At 35.8% G+C, this 21,847-nt stretch overlaps 3 protein-coding genes across 6 annotated transcripts; 2 read left to right on the plus strand and 1 right to left on the minus strand.

The window, feature by feature from the left end:
• The first annotated feature begins 690 nt into the window (after positions 1-690).
• LOC143448881 (cubilin-like) lies at positions 691-7,121 on the plus strand. The gene is made up of 13 exons (XM_076948802.1): positions 691-1,930; positions 2,042-2,223; positions 2,331-2,481; positions 3,005-3,186; positions 3,478-3,619; positions 3,758-3,936; positions 4,511-4,655; positions 4,802-4,986; positions 5,098-5,245; positions 5,524-5,708; positions 5,979-6,126; positions 6,297-6,475; positions 6,705-7,121. The coding sequence occupies exons 1-13, from the start codon at positions 1,861-1,863 to the stop codon at positions 6,849-6,851; spliced, it is 2,043 nt and encodes a 680-aa protein (XP_076804917.1). The 5' UTR covers positions 691-1,860; the 3' UTR covers positions 6,852-7,121.
• A 4,983-nt stretch (positions 7,122-12,104) lies between these two features.
• On the plus strand, positions 12,105-14,983 carry LOC143449425 (protein LZIC-like). The gene is made up of 4 exons (XM_076949632.1): positions 12,105-12,899; positions 13,800-13,932; positions 14,125-14,319; positions 14,444-14,983. Exons 1-4 carry the CDS (start codon positions 12,799-12,801, stop codon positions 14,588-14,590), a joined length of 576 nt encoding a protein of 191 aa, XP_076805747.1. The 5' UTR covers positions 12,105-12,798; the 3' UTR covers positions 14,591-14,983.
• On the minus strand, positions 14,893-21,690 carry LOC143449424 (uncharacterized). 4 transcript variants are annotated; one of them, XM_076949629.1, is made up of 11 exons: positions 21,287-21,690; positions 20,989-21,121; positions 20,718-20,861; positions 19,656-19,780; positions 17,794-19,545; positions 17,291-17,437; positions 16,900-17,037; positions 16,683-16,801; positions 15,443-16,600; positions 15,204-15,371; positions 14,893-15,027 (listed from the first exon to the last, which is right to left on the minus strand). In XM_076949629.1, exons 5-11 carry the CDS (start codon positions 17,831-17,833, stop codon positions 14,908-14,910), a joined length of 1,890 nt encoding a protein of 629 aa, XP_076805744.1. In that variant the 5' UTR covers positions 17,834-19,545; positions 19,656-19,780; positions 20,718-20,861; positions 20,989-21,121; positions 21,287-21,690; the 3' UTR covers positions 14,893-14,907. The 4 variants fall into 4 exon arrangements, with proteins under 4 accessions (XP_076805744.1, XP_076805743.1, XP_076805746.1 ...); XM_076949628.1 differs by lacking the exon at positions 21,287-21,690 and having other exon boundaries at positions 17,794-17,976; positions 18,211-19,545; positions 20,989-21,280; XM_076949631.1 differs by lacking the exon at positions 21,287-21,690 and having other exon boundaries at positions 17,794-19,456; positions 20,989-21,280.
• Positions 21,691-21,847: the final 157 nt, after the last annotated feature.

The raw sequence follows: 21,847 nt of genomic DNA on the forward strand, positions 1-21,847 counted from the left end.
ACTTCATTTTTTAAATTTGAGCTCAATATTTGGAGTAAAAGGTCCTTGCAGTGTTTTTTAATTTATCAAAACATGAATTTGTTTTACACTAAAGTTCCATCAAGTTACAAAAAGCGAGGCGATATGACCGTTTTCATGGAACGACAAAGCGGAGGCCAACTTCAAAGCTTTGAAATTGAACAAAACTATGTAGTTATATGTATGTAACAATTAGATCAGCGCAACAGAATACGCAAGTTACAAACGAGAAAAGGTTTTCATTTTAGTTGGCCCACACTAGAATTTCTTACCTTTTCGTAAGATGCCCGATCTAGTTCTAAAATTAACTGTATTTACGCTTTTATAAGCTTATAAGCATACTGAGTATTTACAGATGTGGAAACCTTTGATATAAAACAAATGATAAGAGGTGAGGACCAGATTACAATAAAAGAATACTTGGGCTAGAAAACAGATTAAAAAGCAATGAGAAACAAGCTTATATTCATCGCAACATTAAAGAGAAATTCCGAACGTCATGGCGCTATCAATGTTTATCATATGAATGCTGATGCAGTTGTATTAGCCCAGAGGTGGCTGTAGTAGCCTAATAGCCAATATGTTGACGTATCAAAACGAGTTAATGTGCGAGATATAACATTGATACTTTTAAAATTCTGATAATAATATTATACTTTTGTAGGTCCTAGGTCAAGCTTTTTTAAGACTTAGAAAATAAAATGTATGAATCCAACCGCGTTCTTTTTTCTATCTGAAGCAAACGTCATACGAGACATTTAGCGAGGCAAAAAAAGAATTTCATAACATTCTTTTTAATACCGGTAGTCATTAACTATAGCAAGATTTCTAATTGTTTTGTTTATCTTGATAGTCATATTTGCTCATGCTTAAAGTTAACGAGGTCCGATGTCAGCCTAGAATTCAAAACTTTTGATGTAAACATTTTTATGCCATAACCTGCAGCTCGGCATTCGCGTAGGCAGCATGACGTGCAAAACGTCAAGGGAAATTTTTTGAAGTCATTAATTAATGAATCACCTAGCCTGCAGTGTAGTCATGTGATACTAGCATTCATAATAATGCCTTAAGGCCAAGCAGTAATCGTAATCGATGTCGTTAGAAACAAAGTTACCGCAAGCAGGCTATACGGTAAATAAGTTTCCGTAACAACGACATATAGTAACGAAGAACAGGCAACTAACTTATTGGGGAAGAAGAAATTATGTCGCCTAGCGCACATCTTATTAGTAGACTTTTCGAATCAAAAACATTGGGGAGTAGAAAAATTTAATACTTATTTCCAATTCTCAAAACGTAACCGACAATTAAAGGCAATCTTTAATCTACAGTCAAATTAGGCAGTTCTTTCCGAGAACTCGCATAATCGTGGAAAAATTAGTTTCGGTTTCTGTGTCCAGTTACTAATTTCCTATTCATATATACACACCACTAACTCGTTTGACCAATTAAGCCGAATATACAGCAAGATGCAGTAAAATTTGGCACCGTTTAATTGAAATAAACAAAAGCTAACATTTCTAGCAGCACAAAATAATTTACGAAACAGTATAAAATAAATCGTAAGTTTAATACAATTATGTTTCTCGTAAATTTTATGCGCTTTTATTTTTAAGAAAAAGGGTAAGTTTTGAGACAATTCTTCAACAACAATTATAATGTTTCGCATATATTGTATTTGCCGGAGGCAGAAAATACTTCCTTTTCATTCTATGTAGTTGCCAAAAAACGTGTCTTGCCGTACCAAACGAACGGTGAAAATTTGGCAACTCACCGCCTATACTTAGCAACTTAATATTTTACAGTAGGTTTATTAACATTCTGCTATAACCCTTTCGGAGCATGGCAGTGACGGTTTTGTTTTCGGCAGTATTTATTTCGCTGCTAATTGTTCAGCGTATAAACGGACAAGGTAAGCAATTCAAGAATAGCAATAGAGTTTGTATAATTTTAGAAATTTTTCTTTGGACAGTGAAAGTAACGAGAAAATAGACAAGATACAATTATTTTTTACTATTCAAAGCATGTGAGGAAAACCTGACGGCGACGCTGAACGAGCAAGTGCTTACGTCACCAAACTATCCAAACAGGCATCCAAATAATCTCAATTGCGTTTGGACAATCAAAGTGCCAGTTAATTCCTCCGCTCAAGTTTTGATAACCTTGACAGATCTTCACACCGAACAATGCTGCGACCATTTAGAGGTGCACGAGTTGTTTGTAAATTATATGCAATTAGACGTTCCGCTGACTCGACTTAAGCCAAACTATAAAATTATATGACGTTATGAAACAAAACTCCTGTTTCATAGATATACGATGGTGACACGCTGATTGCAGACAGATTTAAGGGAGAACGTACCGGTGAATATCCAATGGTGTCTTCGACTGGAATGTTGCGAGTCCAGTTTCGAAGCGACGGCAGCGTGGCTTACACAGGCTTTCGGGCTACTTTTCGAACAGGTGGTACCAAAGAATTGCCGAGAATTTCGAGTTAAAAAAGCTGTGTTTATGATTACATAAATTCATTGAGACGGCTTTAACGATGTCACGCTGTTTATCATGGCGATTCGGACGGTCGTGGAAATACTTCATTGTTTATAAACTGTCTTTCAAGAATTAAGTTTGTATAGTTGTCATGTATTTATCGCCAAACAGATATAAGCGGTCAGCAGCTTTCACTTTGATGTTTAGCGACAAGAGGCCCCAAGGTTGCAAATGCACATACTCTATATTTTACTTCATGAATTAGCAGAACCGCAGTCGAAAAAGTCGTTGATTTAATTTAATGATTGGTGAACTTCTCCTTTCGTTCACAGGACAATTTTTGCTTCGTTATAAACAACAAAACCAGGCATTTTAGAAACTTTACGATTAATTTTTGCAAATGCACTGTTCTCAAAGATACTCGATTGAAAAAGATATAACTTATTTATGACTAAGTTTATATTTTTAACTGCTATTTTATGACTGTTTTTATTTTTAGCGTTAAACTGCGGGGGAATACTCAACGCGAGCGACACAGTAAGCCACTTCTCCACGCCGTTTTACCCCGATCCTCACCCACACAACATGGACTGCTTTTGGGTTTTGAAAGCATCACCTAAAAAAAAGGTTGATCTGACGATTGCAGAAGGAAAAACAGACGAATGCTGTGATTATCTTGACGTAAGTCACTACAAGATAGGCTACGTATTTCGTTACATAAATTAAGTACAATTTAAACGAAGTCATTCCACGTGGGCTTGATAGACATGACGCAATTCTACACAACAGTAGCCTGCTACTTATGGCAAACAACAATTTAAAACCAGCGAACAATAGAAAATTCCGCTGGATATGCAGAAGTGCTGCAATGCATTTGCAACTACAGTATAAGCTTTTTGTTACCTTTGTAATGGCATGAAGAATTCCTTTTTATTTCAACTGAAAAAAAGCCATTATGAACTGCTGAACTAGATCTACCAGGGAACAAAGTTGCTGGAGAGATTGAAGGGGACCTTTTCAACACCAAAAGTATATTCCGAACATAAGTTATTTGTCTACTTCCATTCCAACAGCAATACGGCCAGAGACGGATTTAGGGCGTTTTACAAAGAATGTAAGAATCTTGAATGGCCGCGATTAATTATATAAATATTTTCGTTTTCGTTAACTTCGTCTAATAGTATTCTTATACCGTGATTTAACATAAAGCAACAGCTAACATATAACAACACTGTCAATTTTCGGTTTCCAGTTTCATGTGGTGGAGAATATGACATTATGGATGAAGCAACGAACGTAATGACCTCGCCCAACTATCCCAACAACACTGAACATAACCTCAACTGCACATACACTTTTAAAGCACAGCCGGGATTCAGAATTGAACTTACTATGGAAGTGGACACAGAAGCTTGTTGTGACTACATTGAGGTTAGTTAGTAATAGTAACTTACATGTTGCACTAGGTTCTACGATAATTAACCGTGTGAAATTGACCGCGAACAAACTAACCGGGGACAACCGAGTGTGACGTAAATTGACCTAGAACCAACTGACCGGAATCAAAATTGACAGGGAGGTAAATTGACCGTGAAAGTGCTGAATTATTGTGTTTAAGTTGATGGTAGTATATTAGTTGGAAGAACATGGTTAGCAAGTAGGTCACGGTTCACAAATGATATAAATCATTATCACTGAAATCATATAATTTGAATAAACAACAATGCTAATTTGGACTACTTATTTCATACAATTGTACGGTTAAAATCCAGAGCGGTTGATTTGTGTCGCCGGTCAGTTGATCAAGACCAATTGTCGCCGGTTAATTTGTTCACAGTTAATTGACGTGATACCGTTGCACTACATAACTGAAAAACTGCGTATGTGGCCTATGGCTATATACGCACTGCATGCATAATACCAGTATACTATACATGCATTGCAAGCAGGATAGCAAAGGTAAATAGGCAAGTGCTATAAATTAGCGATTACAAATGATTCTTAGGTGTACGACGGCAGAGAAAAGATTGGACGTTTGGCCGGCAAGATTCCCCACACAAACGTGGCATCAACTGGACAATTTCTAACACTAGTCTATATTTCAGACTCCACACTTCCGAGCAATGGTTTTCGGACGAGATACAGGCAATGTAAATATAAAGTTGTTGAAATGCATCTGCACAAAACACTACCTAAACAGCCATTAACAGACAAAACATAAAACTGTAACATCATTAACCTCAATCATAACCAATTTAGGAATACCTACACATAAACATGAAATGTGTATCAACAGTTTTACCTGGATGCGGCTTTACAAAGGTGGCAACAAACGATTACCAGAGTTTCAACTCACCGGGTTATCCAAGACAGTATTTAAGCAACATGAAATGTGACTGGGTATTTAGCGCATACGCAGACCAGCAGATCGTTCTAACTATCACTGAACTTGAAACAGAAGAATGCTGTGACTTTGTCCAGGTATGGCACCGAACCTTTTTATGTTTGATAACAAAGTTGTTACACGTAAACATGTCATACAATTTAAGAGCTGTTTAGGTTGGCTTATTCAAAGTTTTACACGTTTTGTAGATTTTTGATGGATTGAAAGTGATTGGAAAATTAAGTGGAACTCTTTCATCACCAATAACCCTGGTTTCAAATGGCAGGAATTTAAGAGTTCGATTATCCACTGATTCAGCAAATGAAGCTAAAGGATTTAAAGCAAAATTTAAACTAGGTAATCTGAAGCAAATCAGGCATAATGATATTCTGTCAAGTACATTTAACTTCAAAAGTATCTGCAGTGTATATATACTGTACATCATACCATGAGAAAGTGTGGTAAACGGTGTTTAAATCTTAATTGGAAAAATTGATTTTGTAAAGCATTGCATATGTAAATTAATAAGTATAGCACTAATGAATGTTAGTGTTGTCAGTACCATATTTAGTTCTATGTGATATTAGTCAAAAAGTACTATCCAAATAAATCTATGCCACAAACTAAATCATTAGGTGAAAACTGCGGAAGCGAAAAAAGCGCAACAATTCGAAGTACAAACACCCTATCTACACCAAACTACCCTGTCGATCATGCTGATAATCTGGATTGCTTGTGGACAGTCAAAGCACCAGATGGTTTACAAGTTCTGATTAACATAACAGAAGGCGAAACAGAAACTTGCTGTGACTACATACAGGTAAACATAGAAATTTGAGCAACGATGTCCACAAGTGGAACTACTTTTGGCTACTTCCAAACAAAGTTAAAAGTGGTTACAAATGAAAGGTCGCCAAACTAAACTCAAAAGCTACTGTATCCTGTGAAACGGCAAATCACCTGCATAATTCCCAAAATATTCACAAACAATTTCATTAATACATTTTACACAATAGGTTTGCAAAAGACTGAGGCTAAGTACAGCTTCGTAAAAACCATTTAATAAAAACTTAATTTACACTGCTATTAGATTATGGATGGGCTGAAACCACTTGGAAATGTTCGAGGCCAAATAAATACCGTTCAGTCTTTCACAAGTAGCAGTAATGTTGCAAGGGTTTATTTTCATTCCGATGACAGTGGCACAAGAGATGGTTTTCGAGCAAGTTATGCTGCAGGTATTCAAACTGCATTAGTTTTTTTACAATCAAAATTGCAATAAAAACAAAAGAAAGCGATAACCTTGGCAAGTTTAAAGGCTTTGCATGTATATCATCACTTAAACATTTTTTATTTATTTTGCATAACTTATTGCTTGTTCGATTACTCATATTTTTTCATGACTTAGTGTGCATCAAGTACATCAACGTCAACAGCACAATGCCTACAAGCTTTTCAAGTCCCAACTATCCTGGCCATTCCCCGCACAACACACGATGTAATTACTATTTCACTTCCGCGCCTGGAACAGCAATTGAACTAGCATTCTCTGAAATTGACACTGAAAACTGTTGTGACTATTTGGAGGTAATCAAATATAAACAACAAAATGAAAAGCTTGTAAAAACAACTTCTGATCCACAACTGCATTGACAGGTATAGTTTCACCACAAAATAATTTCGGACAAGCTCGGATGCTGAGAACTGAGCGACAAGGATTCGTTGCCTTGTTTAAGTCATGCATAAATTTTCCTCATTCTGAAGAGAAAATATTCTGATATCATACCAAGATAATGTATCATCTCAATTTGTTTAGGTGTACAAAGATGACACAACTCAACGTTACAAAGGAAGTCCAACAGCGCCAACCATCCAGTCAACAAGCAACACAATCAGACTTTATTATTACACCGATTCGAGTGTTGGCAGCAAGGGGTTCCAACTCATGTACCGTCAAATCTAATAAAAAACATAGCACTGTTTTAAAAATGTTGAATCCATATTGTGAAAGTTAGCTATATAAATTGAGAACCATATTTTGCGTGTAATTTATATGAAACCGGAACATGTAAGAGTAAATACGTTGACTCATTAGATTGTTTTGTAATTGATGTTTACAAGCTAAAATGCTGAAGGTAACTAATTACCGTCAAAGACTTAAACCGACAAATTTTTGTTATTTAGAATATTTTGATGAATTATTGCTTTAAATAATAATTGTTTTAAAATCTTACTTACTGAACCATGTGCTGTAATGATTAGAACCGTATGACACAGTAGATGATCTACAGCCAGTTAAAATTTAACTTAATAACTATAGCTCTGTTTATACAGCAATCTTTTCTCTCACATTCTATAACTAAAGTCACTGTTTTGTGTATATAGTAGATTCTGGAATATATGTAACAAAACTATTGACTAAAGTTTAACAAGCTTATTATTTTGACAAAAGCTCTGTTGTAAGACCAACATATACATAATAAAATGAAGGAATCCTGGTCAATGTATAGTAAGCAATGGCAATATAATCTACCCAGCTGCTCCATAATCTAACCTAATTTTTATGCTGTTGCTATACTTTACTGAAGCAAATAAAGCATAGAAGTCAGAAAGTTTAAAGGAAAACTTGCCTAAAAAACTTGAAAAATTAATATATATATATATATACATATATGTATAGACCTAGTAACAGTATAAAGTTTGTAAAATTCAATAGTCAATGAAGAAGCTGGATACATGCTTGAAGCATAATTTAAATAGGTAATATTGATAACTTTTCTAAGAGATATTTCTGTGATTAAAAGCAATAAGTATACGAAGATATTTATCTCTAATTTGATATAATACTTCATATACGTTAAAGTCATAGTTTGATTAATGCATTTTAAGATGATCTGTTACATTCAAAAGCAATATTTCAAGAAATCTCATGCAACATTTTTCAGGTAATATAGCTGAATATCATCAGAAGCTATTAAGTATTACTAGACCTAGGTTACAACTGGCATATTCAATCATGTAGGATTGCCAAATTGAAACAAAATGCGGAACCCAATTTTGTTAGAAAGTAACCCAGGAACAACCCAAAATTTCAAAGAAATCCTATTCCTAGCAATAAGCCACAGTGACAAAATTGGGTACCATATAAATTTGCAATGTATCATATGAACAAAGAGTCAACATTACTTACATTAATTAAACTTTTTCCAAACACATTCATATATTAATGCTGCATTGTCTACATCCAATATGCAAATAAGTGCAAGCTTAAAAAAGAAGTTTTCAAATTGATTGGCAGGAAGATGTCCTGTGCCGCAATACTTGCAGCAATGAAATACCTACCAATGAAAAGTTTTTTAGGTTGAGAAATGCAACTTTGAGACCAGTCAACAGCTCAAACTAATTATGACATTATAAGATCTTATGACCAGGCCTGTCTGTAAAAACTCAACACTCAAAGCAGCCCTAGTAGTCAAAAAGGTTTCCCTTGCCTGCTGTATTTTGGCCTTAATTTCATTAAACTTAGAAATTATTTTGTGAGTTTGGTGGCCATGCTAACCTACCATCTAAAAGCACAATTATCTTACTGCTATCTTGGATGTTTTAAGCCCTTGGGCTTTGCCACTTTTTCCTGCTAATTAATTACACTGGGGAACAATTTTGAACAAATTTGTTGACTTTGATTTTGCACTTGATTTAGGCTAATTCCGGTGTGCTGAATTCAAAAATGACGCCAGTTTTCTTCTATCACGTCAAGTTTTTGCTCTACAGCATACATCCAAAATATGCAACTTTTCACGACTTTAGCTGTATTGTTTTTCCATTTGTAATAGGAATGCACAGGCTAATCATATTGTAAGTTATATACAAGAAGAATCAACTGAATTATTAAGCAAAAAAGGCACAGGCATCGATTTAGGTCGATGCTTTTCCCCCATTTTTGGTTGGAGGATGCAATCATCCAACGAAACTAGATAAGAATGGTAAAATTGAAGTTAGTTGCTTTCCACTTTCAACCATGTATGTACTCGTACTTTCCAGGAAAACAGACAAGCAATAAAATAATATCTGTTCCTATCCTTGCAGAGTGATGAGTGGTGGTTCCTGGTTCATAACATTTCACACTATTGTGCAATTTTGCATCAGTAACTGTCAAATGCCTTTAAAAAAATGACGACTCGGTTACACCACACGTTTAAAAAGCTTGTCAACTGCGCTCAAAACACGAGTTGCCTCGTTTTGAAGTTGTAGTTTCATAAAAGCGTGGAATGTTTTTTGGAAAAGGAGCGAAGGTATCGTACTTTCGTTCGAGAGAAAGTGCGTTTTTACCATACTTTCGAAGTGACAGTAGCTTTGTGTATTGCCATAATATACCGGTACAGGGTTTACTGGAGGAGTTGGGAATTCCGATCTACAACTCAATTGAATGGCGAATGTTCATTGACAGCTCAAAGAGGATCTTAAAGTGCGTCCTTCTCTATAATAGCGATTTATACGGTGCAGTACCAATTGCACATTCAGTTGGTCTTCGTGAAGAATACGGAAACATAAAAAGAGTCATTGAATTGTTGCAATATCACAAGCACAATTGGATCATATGTGTTGACCTTAAAATGTTATGTTTTCTTCTTGGTCAGCAACACGGATACACAAAGTACCCCTGCTATTTGTGTATGTGAGACAGCAAAGCTCGAGATCAGCACTGGGTGGAGAGGAACCGGCCTCCGAGATCTGACCTTAAACCTGGTGATCCCAATATTCTACATGAAACACTTGTTGACAGAGAGAAATTTATTTTCCCACATCTGCATATAAAGCTCGGCCTAATGAGGCAATTCTTTAAAGCATTGACAACTGAAAGCAACTGTTTTAATTACCTCGTTTGGGCTTTTCTTGGCCTGTCAATGCAAAAAATTAAAGCTCAACGGCAACTCAACAAAGATGAACGTTTCAGAGGTTCAATGTCAGAATTGGAAGAAAATGCGTGGTTATCATATAAAAACCTTGTCAAGGGATTTCTCGGGAATGCACGGGCAGAGAATTATATCGAAATTGTTCTGAAGCTATTGGAAAGCTACAGAGAACTCGGCTGCAACGTGAGCATCAAGATGCAGTTTTTGCATAGCCATTTTGCTAATTCCCGGGAAAACCTTGCTGCGGTTAGCGATAAGTAAGGAGAAAGATTCCACCAAGATCTGAAGGTGATGGAGGAAAGATATCAGGGAAGATGGGACTTACAAATGCTGGCTGACTATTGCTGGAGTATTAAACGAGAATGCCCACAGCTTGAACATGCCAGGAAAAGCTACAAGCGTAAATTTTTGCCCTAAAACTCGCACTTTATTTGTCCTGCAGAAGCAATATCCGTTTTAAGGAACAGAATAGAGCTTTACAAATGTTTATTTGAAAACCATTGAGTTACTTTCAGTTGCTTGTAGTTCTTAAAATGATTTATACAATGAACGCAAATGTCTTAAATGTTGTACTTTTTTGTGGGTTATGAGACAAAGCGGTGGGTGGCTAGCTCAAAAACTTGACGTGATAGAGAAAAACTGATGTCATTTTTGGAATCAGCGCCCAAAAGTTAGTCAAAAACAATTGTTAGATCGAAGTCAACAAAAATTGTGTTCCCTTGTGTTATTTATGAGCATGTGTTGTATTGCGCTACAACTACAACAGATACCATCCTAACTTTCGCTCTGCACAGTTAATGGCGAAATATAAACAATGCAACATAATATATAGGCTCCAAACCATGTTGATGCTGTTGGTCACATTTTTTCAATGATTTTTTAACTTTACAAATGTATGGTGCGCATAGAAATTTTTTATTTCGAGTGTAATTTTGTAGCACCTGCTTCGTATATGTTACGCGTAAGATAATTTAAGCCATTAGACCTGTGATAATATTATAATATACAGATCAAATACGATATAGAGTTCTAATTTTCGAACATCGGCTCAGTCAACCGTAACATTGCAGTTTGATGACTTCCTGCTTATCATTTTAAGTCGTGATATACATATATCGTGCGTGTCTATCCTGTGCATTCTTATTATAAAAATTATTATCAGGACTATACATAGCGGAAAAATGCAAAAAGTCTACTAAGATCAATGCTGTACCATGAACGTCTTTATGCTGTTGCTGTGACAATGTTTTGTCTAAATGTATCCGTTCAAAGAAGGTTCAATATAATCGGTTTAAACAGTTGTTGTTCCTGTGTAACCATAGTTGAATTCAATTTGAAGAAGTTCGGTATCAAGTTAGACAACTCTGTTGTCATCTTCATAAGACAATAAGCCGTTAAGGTGAACAATTAAGTCTGAGAAAAGCAGACAACGACCTTATGATACTCATATATCATCACCCACAATAAACATTTCAACAAGCAAACATTGTAGTGAAGTGGGTCAACCTGTCAAGCTCAGCTACCATATGCAACCATTTCATTACAGACCTATGCTATCTGGCCAGATTTTGTTTTTAACAACCTAGAATGCGGCGTGTAAAAGTAACCTAATTAAGCGCCCAGGAATGAAAAGCACCAAAAAACAAAAAGTGCGTACAGCACGGTAAGAAAGTAATCCAATTGGCCATGCGATCAGGCAACTCTATACCCACGTCGAATACATTAGATTTGTTGACGACGACAATGTCGAGCACAGCAATGTAAATCAAAATTTTGGAACGTTTTCAATCACCACTCAGAAAGCGAAAGAGAAAATTTTACGCTTGAGTGATTTTAAACTGCAAAGATTTTCCTCCCATTCCAAAGGAGGCATGATTCTCCTTTTCGTGTTCCTAATGGTCGGCACATGACTGTACCTAAAAATTGCAATTTTTTAAGGAGCAATTAATGAAGGTCGCTAGGTTGAGCTATATTGAGGCAAATGAAGCAATTGCCTTCGTAAATTTTCTGGCATTCTAGCACAAAACATTTTTAATGTTAAACCAACGATATAAACTACATTTAACAACATACCGGTACCTTGACTTACTTGAAATATTTGCTTCGGAAAAAATTTTTCCCTGGTTACGGCGTTGAGGTACCACACTTATATACTTTCCGCTCCGCTTTGTGCGATAAGCTAGTCAGGGTGCATTCTATGAGAGTTAAGCCGAAAATCTTCGGCAGTTCGTTTTGACCACAAGGGGCGTACAGTACAATAGAGCAGTAGAGTGCAGGGCTTGTAATTATGTACAAACACATTTCAATTGCAATACCTAAAACTTCTTCCGATGTACCCGCTTGAAAAATATGGCAGGTTAAGACGAGAAACCGTGCGTAAAAAGGCACAAATTTAGGTGTAATGGCGTGAACAAATTCTTAATTTTTTGTTCATTTATTACAAATTGGCGTTCAAGCAAACAACTTTGCCTGTTTTGGTTTTTAGCCTACATAAATCGGCGTGAACGTTGACGAGTCTCCCACGTGCATGTTCCATACTTTCACTATGGACAATGTAGGCCAAATGCCCTAAAAAGGCATAGTTCTGGTTAAGCCAGAGTGCATTTCTCGTGAATTACTATACGCAGTCGACGTAAACTCGGTTTGGCCCTGGCGTCCCACGGAGCAAAAAAACGTTGCGACATGTACACCAAACTGATGTTTGGTGTACATATCGCATGAAATGCATCCCGGTGGTAAGCAGTTCCAAATTCATGTAAAAGGCACAAAACAAAACTTGCACAAGGTCAAGCTCGGTAACTAGGGCTAAAGCAATTAACCATCAAAAACAAATTTAAATCGTTCTAAGAATTCACTCAGTCCAAAAATATAGATCCTGATTAGCCCAACAGTGCTACTAGAGTATCAACCTAAACATATATAATTTACTTCTGTATATGGTCTTGTTCAACTAGTGTAAGCCAATACCAATGATTTAAACAAGTTAGGAGCTTGGAAATGGCATCCCGTGGTAAAAATGAGTCAAAAATATTGCAGAACAATCTTATGGATCAGATTGATCGTCTTGTCCATCAGCTTGCAGACCTAGAAGAATCGAAGTAAGAAACTCATATTGTATATCTTGAATATTTTGTGCCATTACAGTATTATGAAGTAGAAATTGCATAAGTGGCCACCTCCACAAATATAGAAATCGTGGCAAACTGGCGACTTAAGCAAACAACACATAATATGCAGACTACACAAACTTGAGAGCTCATCCATTTCAGTGTGGAAGCTGAGCATTTGAGAAATGAAAAACAAGAACTCTCAAGATGCCATAGTGTCCAGAACTAAATCGATTTTTTGTTGTTTTGCATCGCCCTGATAAACACAAAGTAATATGACAAAATAATGCTTCCATAATCACACTTCCATTATCACACGTTATGCCCAATGGTGTTATGGCACATACTTAACGATTGTAGATAGTGAGGCAAAACAACTGTACAGTAATCGTGGAAGATTTAAAGTTAGCTATGTATTCTGGCTGGCTAAATTTTTACATGTCTGACTAACTTAGGCAAATTATTCGGCTCACTACTTGTAAAAATGGTGGCATTTTAAACAAATAGACGAAAACAACTTGGCCAAAGTTGATAATGTAGAAAACAATAGGATCTCAGCTGACACCAAGTACTAGGTGGTGACTTACTTAATTTTTATAAATTGAATTGTTTTTTGTTAATTTTTTATTCATTTTACTCTTTTCATTAGGTGGTTTTTTTATTACTGTAGGCTACTACAGTTACTGTACTTTGGTGTATTGTGTGTGTTTGCATGATTTTGCCAGAGACAAAAATACCACTTGAGATTTGTAATTAGACGTTTATGTTTTAATATTATTGATGTGTAGGCTGCCCATTAAGGGGTTGCATAAAGATTTCTTTTCTAAAATTGGGTCGCAGAACTAATAAGTTTGAGAAGCCCTTTCTTAAAGTAAAATTTTATACTTCAAGAGAAGATCTAGAAGATGAGTATGAAGAAATGAAAAATGAAACAATGGAGCAGTTAAAAGAAGTTCAAGAAGCTCTTGAAAAGATGGTCAAGGGAGATATTTCCCTGGTTAATGAAGTCAATGCAATGCAGCTGGTAGAGAACATGTAATGTTTACTAAAACTTTGTACTGGTTCAGATATTTAGACTGTTAAGTAAGTGCTTAAAGCGCACTTATTTTTATGCATGTTTACTGTTTTCGTATTTTTCCCATTTCTGAAAGGAAACTTTAACCTAAAGCTATTTGTATACAGTATAAGATATAAAATACTTAAAATTTGCAAGTAGGCCATTCAAGCTGCCATATCTGAAGCATTCAAGACACCTGAAGTGATACGATTGTTTGCAAAGAAAGAGCCTGGCCAGCTGCGTACAAGATTGTCATCAATTGAAAGGGATTGCAAAGTGGGAAAACTTCCGAAAGATTCTTACATACAACAAAAGCTGGAAATTCTAACCGCAGTGAAAAAGCTGGGCGAAGAAGTATGTTTTTTTGCTGCACTTCACATTATGATAAGTTTCGTATAACATTCCTTAACAGTGACAATTATTTGTAAGTTATAATTTTTTCGACTGTGATATCACCATGTCACTTTCAATTTTCCAGCTTACATCAGATGAGCATTTATTCTTATCACAACATGGAAAATCATCGTTGTCCGAATTTAGTGAAGTGTTAAGTAATCAGCCCAAAGCCGATGAGGTGCTGGCTGTCGCTGGAAGCAATGTGAAACAGTCACAGAAAAATTTTTGATATATCTAATTTGCTGTCACTATTTTATTTTACCCAGCAGTTTATAAACTGCGATAAATATTAGCTGGCTTTTGGTTTCTGTGTCAAGTGAATGTAAACTAGTTATTTCTATATGCACAGTGGTTGTCAGCACTTAAGTGAATTAGCAAAGCAACTGACATTGATTTTATAATGCAAAAATGCAATACCATCAGTTTCTCTGTTAAACTGTACTGCTCTAAAGACGTGCTCTGCTGATTTATTATTTTTAACTAACTGTATGTGCTCGCTAGGATACAACTAAGTAAGTGTTATTGTACACATTATGCATGTAAATTTTAATTTAGTATTGAAAACAATTCTTGCAAAATAGAAATATCTTTTTGTAATAAATCCTTTCGTGCAATTGTAGTACATTTGGCCAGTATGGAAAGTTTCTCTTGGTAAATACACTGAAGCTGAAAAAAACAATACATTTCAAAAGATTTATAGATGAGTATTAGGTAGTAAGGCAGTTTTACACATGAAAAATGTTTATTTCCAATACCTTACTTACATATATATTTTATAGAATGGACTTCGCTAGTAGAATCTGCATAACCCACGGTTGAAACCTGTTATATAGTTAACATACCTCGTTTATAGGCTTTCTGTAATCAATACTTCTTGTCTTGCACCAGGTTTTTATGCTTTCCTGCTTTTGTCCAATTTTCCATAAAAGCATCACCGCATTCCAGCGCATGTTTATGTCACGTGAATCATACTGAAGGGCCGCTTGCAAAGATTTCAGCAGTTCATTTTCCTGCAAACATATGCACTGAAGTTATATTACTAAAATCATGTATAAATTTTAAATCATAATCAACTCATCACCTTGTAATTGGCCAGCTTTGACAAAACTAGGGCATCATTGAAGTATAATCTTGATTTTATAACAGATAATTTTCTTGCAAGAGCATAATAAGCCAAGCCATCTTTTTGGTCATCGCAACATTGGCTGCATGGTGGAACTGTGTCCATAACTTGTAAGCATTTCCTAATCTCATTCTTTGCCTTGCTGTAGTCTTGGCCGATATGCACTGAGATTTTACACAACATAATACTTAAACAATGATAAAACTGCATTGCAGCTTCATTGTACAAGTTGATAGAGTCATCTTCAGAGGAATTAAACTTCCCATTTTTCAATGCACTGGGTAAAACATTTGCTTGCTTGCTTTTAAAATAGTTTGTGCAGTAAAGTAAGTCTGGACATTCAACCTCTAAAACATTTTCAAATTTTCCCTCTGTTAAGAACAAACAGCAAAGTTCAGCAATTAACTGAACCATCTTTGGTATGTGGATTGCTAAGTGATAATTTGAGGTAAATAAAGTAGAAGAAGAGTTGTGTCTTCTCTTTAAGTTGTCGATAAGTTCTGAGTATTGTATAATCGAATTTCCATAACATGCACTACTAGCCAGACCAGCTGATACCAGATATTTTGCTTTATTTAAGTCAATCACTTCCGGACATCCATTAAAATGTATAAGTTTCAGTCTTGGTTGTTTAGTGTTGTCCATGGAATTCAGCGTAATCATTAAAGTAGATGCAGGAGCCTCTTTGTTCATTGATATTTTAGCAGCAGAGGATAAAGTTGCTAATATTTTAATGGCAGCTTTTTTCATGTCACATTGGACATATGATTGATAAAGATTGAAGATGATAGGCAGCAAGTGTGCACCATCTTTACAAAGAACTGCCTTTCTCCAATACATTATTGCGCTTAAGGGCTTTTTCAAAACCGTATGGCAGCACGCCATGATATTATACAAAAGTGGAATGTTAATGTTGTTAGGTATGTCATGGTTTGAATCAAAAAACTTGGTACACAATAAAAGAGCCTCCTGGAACTGATCTTCTTTAAAAGTGGTGTAAGCCATCACATATGTCAGAAAAGGATTGGAGACACATTCTTTCTCAAGAAAAGAATGATCTGTCATTTTTTGCTGCTTGCATATCAATATTTTCATGAGAACTGAAGGCATGTGACCCTGAGGTAGAATTGTTACAGCAGGTTACATGTGTAACGATGAATAATGTCATATAATGCTAAGCATAGTAGGCCAAACTCACCACATCACTCCATAGATTAACTAACTCGGTTATCTTGCCCAAATGAAGTTCAACATCTTTCTTTGTTAATGATATGACAACAAGTAGATTAATCAACCTAAAACATTGTTTTTCTAGATCTGCATGCATAAAAATTATCCAACTGTTACAGGGAAAACTGTATACATTGCAAATTGAATAAACATTCATCTATAAACAGATTTAAATGAAAATTTACCAATGCATATTTGTTGATTTTTAGGTTTCAGGTTTTCCAAAGACCTCTTGAATTGTTTACACGTATCTAAAACATCATCTATGGATTTTTCACAACCCGGTTTACACTGATTCCAAGAAACCTCCAAAGCTTGCAGTACTAAAAAAACTTGCCCACTAAATGCATGTATAACAGAATGAAAACAATACAGTTTATATATATGAACCACCAACAAGTCCTGAAGTACACTGGATAACTTGGTGTAGTTCTAATTACAAGAGCAACATGCACAGAAACCATTTCCATGTGATTGAAACGTTAATTGCTTTGACGCTATCTCGTAATGAACATGGCTAATGTGACTCACTTATATATACCATGTCCAATAGAACTGTTCAATCACATATAATACCTTCTTTCAAGCAAATAAAAATCTGATTGCTATACCAACACCAGGGAAAATTTGACAATACTGGGCCATCTTCGCTAAAACACTGAACGATGCAGTTGTAACATATCTTCATATTATCATGGCACTCATGTTTTATCCATGCATGTCCTTAAAATACAATGCATATATTATCTCATGCCACTTTGCTTCAAAAACAACTTATTGGTCAAAAGTTTATTACAAGTAATTTTTTTTAATTTTTTAGGTACCTCGTCCACAGGAAACAACATACCACAAAAATGTAGTTTGGCATATCAGCTTTTTGTACATGCTAGTTTATTGAATTATAAAAGCATATGTATAAATCAAAATTTATCTACTTTTAAAAGCAATGCTGATTAACTTTATAACTTTTATTTCTTATTTACATTTTGAAGAAGAGAATCAAAAAATGGAGTGTACGCCTTAAAATCATTGTATTAACCTCTTTTTATCGTAAGCGAGGCACAGCAGTTAACCCATACCTTTAACTTTTGTCCACTCAGTCTTCCAAACTTGTGTCATGTTGAGGCCTGAGCAGCCTATGTACAAAGCTTTAAGTTGGGTCAAAACTTTGCCACTAAAACTTGCTTAATTAGATTCATGAGACCTTGGCCTTTATGTAGATTGGTGGTGTCGACAATAAACAGAGCATGTTCACATCAAGCCTGAGCATAATAAAATCATTTGGTTGATAGTTAGGTCTAGGTTTTCGTGACAGTTGTTGTGTACAAAAGTTACATCACTTCTGCAATTATTTTGTTTTTGTGACAGTCACTACTGTCTAGATTGTAAAATGTGGCAATTTTCGACAATAAATTTGTGAACAATGGCTTGCAAACAATTACTTTATGTATTGGTTATAAATTGGTGCTTAAACAACTAAATACTGAAATACGTACTACTGTCAGGTTTCGTCATAATATACTAAAATATATACTAGGCTATGCAACTACTGCATGAACTATCGGTTTTCAGTTTAGGACTGTTTTTGAAGATGGGAAATTCCCTAAATGCTAAATTCAAAAATTTACTTGATAGCAGGTGGAATAGATTAAATCAGATTAAATTTAGTGGTGATTTACTCGTTCTTCCTCTTTTTTCACCAAAACCTAATTGCATCCTCTCATCAAAAATAGTTTGTGAAAACAGGAGCTCGCTAAAAAGTAGTGTTTTTTTTCAATTGTGCAAACTCCAATTAAAAGATACTCTATTGTAATCAAAATCGGTCAGTTTTGTACCATTATAGCGGCGGCGCCAACAGAAAGGGTAATTCAGCCTTTTTCATCATGACATTTTTTTTAAAGACGTTCTTAAAGTAACAAGTTTACACGTACACTCATTTATTCATTTATTTCTCTCATTGGCAATTTTACATGACGTCACATGTGAACAGGGCAAAAAGTTTCGCTTGCAGGTTATAAAGTCAACTCGTACAAGCAGCAGACATCAGACTTACAACTTGCGTAATTCAAAAGTTAAATAATGTCAAATTAGAGCTGTATCACGGACGTTGGGCCTTCGTTAAGAAGTGGCACGATCTGAACTAACATTAGTTGACATACACAGTAGCTACAGGCAACATTTCTTGGCAACCGCCAAGAAATGTTTAAAGATCGAAACTTTTATAAACAAACTGCTAATTTTTTGTTGTAGTTGCAAAAGAATAATTTATGGGAAACCGTTGAAGTAATTTGAGAGACCGTTTTGGTCTACCTATCTATCTCTATCAAGAAATACTGGCGACAGGCTTGGTCAAGAACAACACCAGCCTTCGTACGACGTCACACTTTGATACTTTATTCGCGATAAAAAGGAACAGAGCGAGCTGATAGTTGGCAGAGAAGTTTAAAATATATATGAACTTCTGAGTTAAGTACAAAATATATTTGCCAAAATCAAGCAACATTGACTAGAATATAAAAGTTTTACTCAAAGAGTGTATAAACCAAGATCTTTACAACTTGTGTTGTAACAACAAACACGAAAAACGTTCCAAACGTTGCTGCATGATTTATTGAAGTAAAGGAACTGTGTATTTGTACATAATTCTGGTGTCTAAGTGCGGTAGAAATGCTTTAAATGGTTTTTCTTTGGTTTTAGGATCCACGTAGTCCGAATGAAGCACGGTTCTTGCCACGGAATATTCTAAATTACGGAGAATATTTTGAGTGTAAACGGATGTTGCGATGCAAACAACGTGTTTACAGTTGTATTCTTTTGCAAGCAGTTCACACCTAACACAAAAGAAAGAAGATAATCTCTACTATTTACACAGCTTATGTCACAACCTTTGAATCTATGAAGTTCAGAAAATCAAAATCATAGGTTAACATTTTTTTGTTACTTTTTTGTTAGTTTTTTTGCGATTTCCCTTCTTCTGTGATCAGGGTGTACCGCCAAATACTCGATTATAAGGTTATCCTCCGATTCTAAATGATCAGCTGCTATTTTCAACATCTCCTCATAGAACTGCATAAATCACAAATATTCGACCATTTTAGTTAAAAATTGTCTAACGTTGAACCGAACACATTAAACAAACTAATATTGTGCATGGTGACCCACATTAAGCAAAGAAGTGAAGAAAGAACTACTAAGACAAGCTAACATTTTATCAAAGTATTAATTGTCAGAAAGTATACCCTACTGTTTAATAACATTTAGTGATAAAGCAGTTCATGCCCAAAATGTATGGAAAATTTGCCACTATTTATATGACGGATGTGGAGCATTTAGCCTACCTATGTCACAATTAGACTGAATTGTGTTTTTCACAGCACATTTTTCACAATACAATATAATTGCTGGTTACCCAGCTGGTATATGCTCCGTTAGACTGATGATGGTTTGACCTCGCGAACGTCTTTACAACGTCCAAATGACGCTTTGTGTCGGTTGGGTAACCACTTAACAGCGAAACATTTTTCCTTCGGTACACTAACTGACAACTCTTTGCTATTTTTAGGCAGTTATATCCAACCTGCGGACCACATACGGCCCAGTTATGTACACACACTCGCAAAGTAAAGACAACTACACCACTACGTTGTATACTCTATCACATGATAAGCAGAAAACAGTTGTCGAAAACACACTTGTCTCCAGAAATTGACCGAAACAAATCGATTTTATCCTACAACCTTGTGCTAATATGCTTCCTGCTCAATTATTGCACAATCTAAGAACTGATTTTTGCTGATAGGCCACTTTGTTTTAAACTAAGTCGTAAGTTAATAATAAACGCGCAGCCGTCATTAACAAGTGAGGTCACTTTTTGGTCCTGTTAAGCGTTCTGGTTGGACATAGCTGGGTTCAGGTCAACTTGTTGCAGCACTTGCTCTTCGTTAATGCATTGAGACATTTGTAAAAGGACAGTTTGACTAATCTGTTTAAAATAATTGCTTACTCTTCCTTCAATCAAGCTCTTGGGATGATTGTGCGGATTTAAAACTGTTCCCTCGTAGTCTTGTTTACCAACTACGCAGATAACAACGCCGCAAAGTTCTCCTCCACAAAATGCGCCTATTGCTGCATCATGTCCAAGTTCATCCTTGGTTGCAGAAGATGTTACTTAAATACATATAGTACAACGTGGAATATGAATAATGGTTGTTATACACTAATTAATAAAACCATACGTGTTCGACCGCAAAGGAAAAATGGATTGCAAGGCTTGCCTTTAACGTAAAATGGTCAGAGACAATGATGTCATCCAGTGACATTTCCAGCATATTAAACATGGGTTCGTCCGGGTGAAAGTGTTGAAGTAAAAATTCACCAACCGCTGGCAAGTCTGGCACACCAACTCTTCTGAATGTAACATCATTGCACATTGCAAAAAAGGTACAGGAAAAGGCTCTAATCATAGTAAGCAAAACGTTCTACTGGCAATTAATTGTGTTACGGAGTAAGCAATACAAACAGTTTCATGTTAAAGATGTTTTATCACTCTGAATATAGCCTACTGTAACTGACTTAGTTTGTAATATCCGGCTTTCAAGTTCTTCGCTATCGTTAAAAAACGAGTCAGCAATTATCGTAATTCGCCCAACATCGGCTTACTCTACTATTGCTTTTCACTGCGAATGTTTTGCTCAAAGCACGTACTGGTGGTGGTTACTGTTGCCAGCGCAGCCTTCAGTTTCCGGTTAGTTTACGCGTAAAAGCTTCAGATTTCTTTGCTATAGTAAGCTAATTAGCCACACACACAGTGCATGTCAATGCGAACCTGAGCTGTGTATGCGCTTCGCAATGACCAGGGAATTTTTACCTGACAGCTTTGCATCTACACAATGATCTAAACGCGACAAGTTTTATGACTGATATAGTGACATTCCTACTACATGAATGACCACTATACCAATCTGGTCTTGCCTCGAACCATAGCCATAGACTAATCACTGCTATAAAGACTTTTACAGTAGTCGATGTTCGATCATACGATTCGTTGTTACTGAAGCGTAACGATTTTGACAGCAATTTACCACCGCAAAAGTGTAATGTTTGTTTTACAAACAGGCATTGCGCGGTTCTATT

This window comes from Clavelina lepadiformis, chromosome 3, assembly GCF_947623445.1.
Source record: "Clavelina lepadiformis chromosome 3, kaClaLepa1.1, whole genome shotgun sequence".
NCBI lineage: Eukaryota > Metazoa > Chordata > Ascidiacea > Aplousobranchia > Clavelinidae > Clavelina > Clavelina lepadiformis.

Excerpts from the sequence above, each read along its gene's own strand:
- LOC143449424 (XM_076949629.1), bottom strand. The coding sequence starts at position 17,833 with ATGACACAAGTTTGGAAGACTGAGTGGACAAAAGTTAAAG. Across the intron at positions 16,802-16,899 it reads AAATCAACAAATATGCATTG|ATCTAGAAAAACAATGTTTT; the intron begins GTAAATTTTCAT and ends TTATGCATGCAG. Across the intron at positions 16,601-16,682 it reads TTAATCTATGGAGTGATGTG|GGTCACATGCCTTCAGTTCT; the intron begins GTGAGTTTGGCC and ends ATTCTACCTCAG.
- LOC143448881 (XM_076948802.1), top strand. The coding sequence starts at position 1,861 with ATGGCAGTGACGGTTTTGTTTTCGGCAGTATTTATTTCGCTGCTAATT. Across the intron at positions 2,224-2,330 it reads AATGCTGCGACCATTTAGAG|ATATACGATGGTGACACGCT; the intron begins GTGCACGAGTTG and ends CCTGTTTCATAG. Across the intron at positions 6,476-6,704 it reads ACTGTTGTGACTATTTGGAG|GTGTACAAAGATGACACAAC; the intron begins GTAATCAAATAT and ends CAATTTGTTTAG.
- LOC143449425 (XM_076949632.1), top strand. The coding sequence starts at position 12,799 with ATGGCATCCCGTGGTAAAAATGAGTCAAAAATATTGCAGAACAATCTT. Across the intron at positions 13,933-14,124 it reads AAGTCAATGCAATGCAGCTG|GCCATTCAAGCTGCCATATC; the intron begins GTAGAGAACATG and ends ATTTGCAAGTAG. Across the intron at positions 14,320-14,443 it reads TGAAAAAGCTGGGCGAAGAA|CTTACATCAGATGAGCATTT; the intron begins GTATGTTTTTTT and ends TCAATTTTCCAG.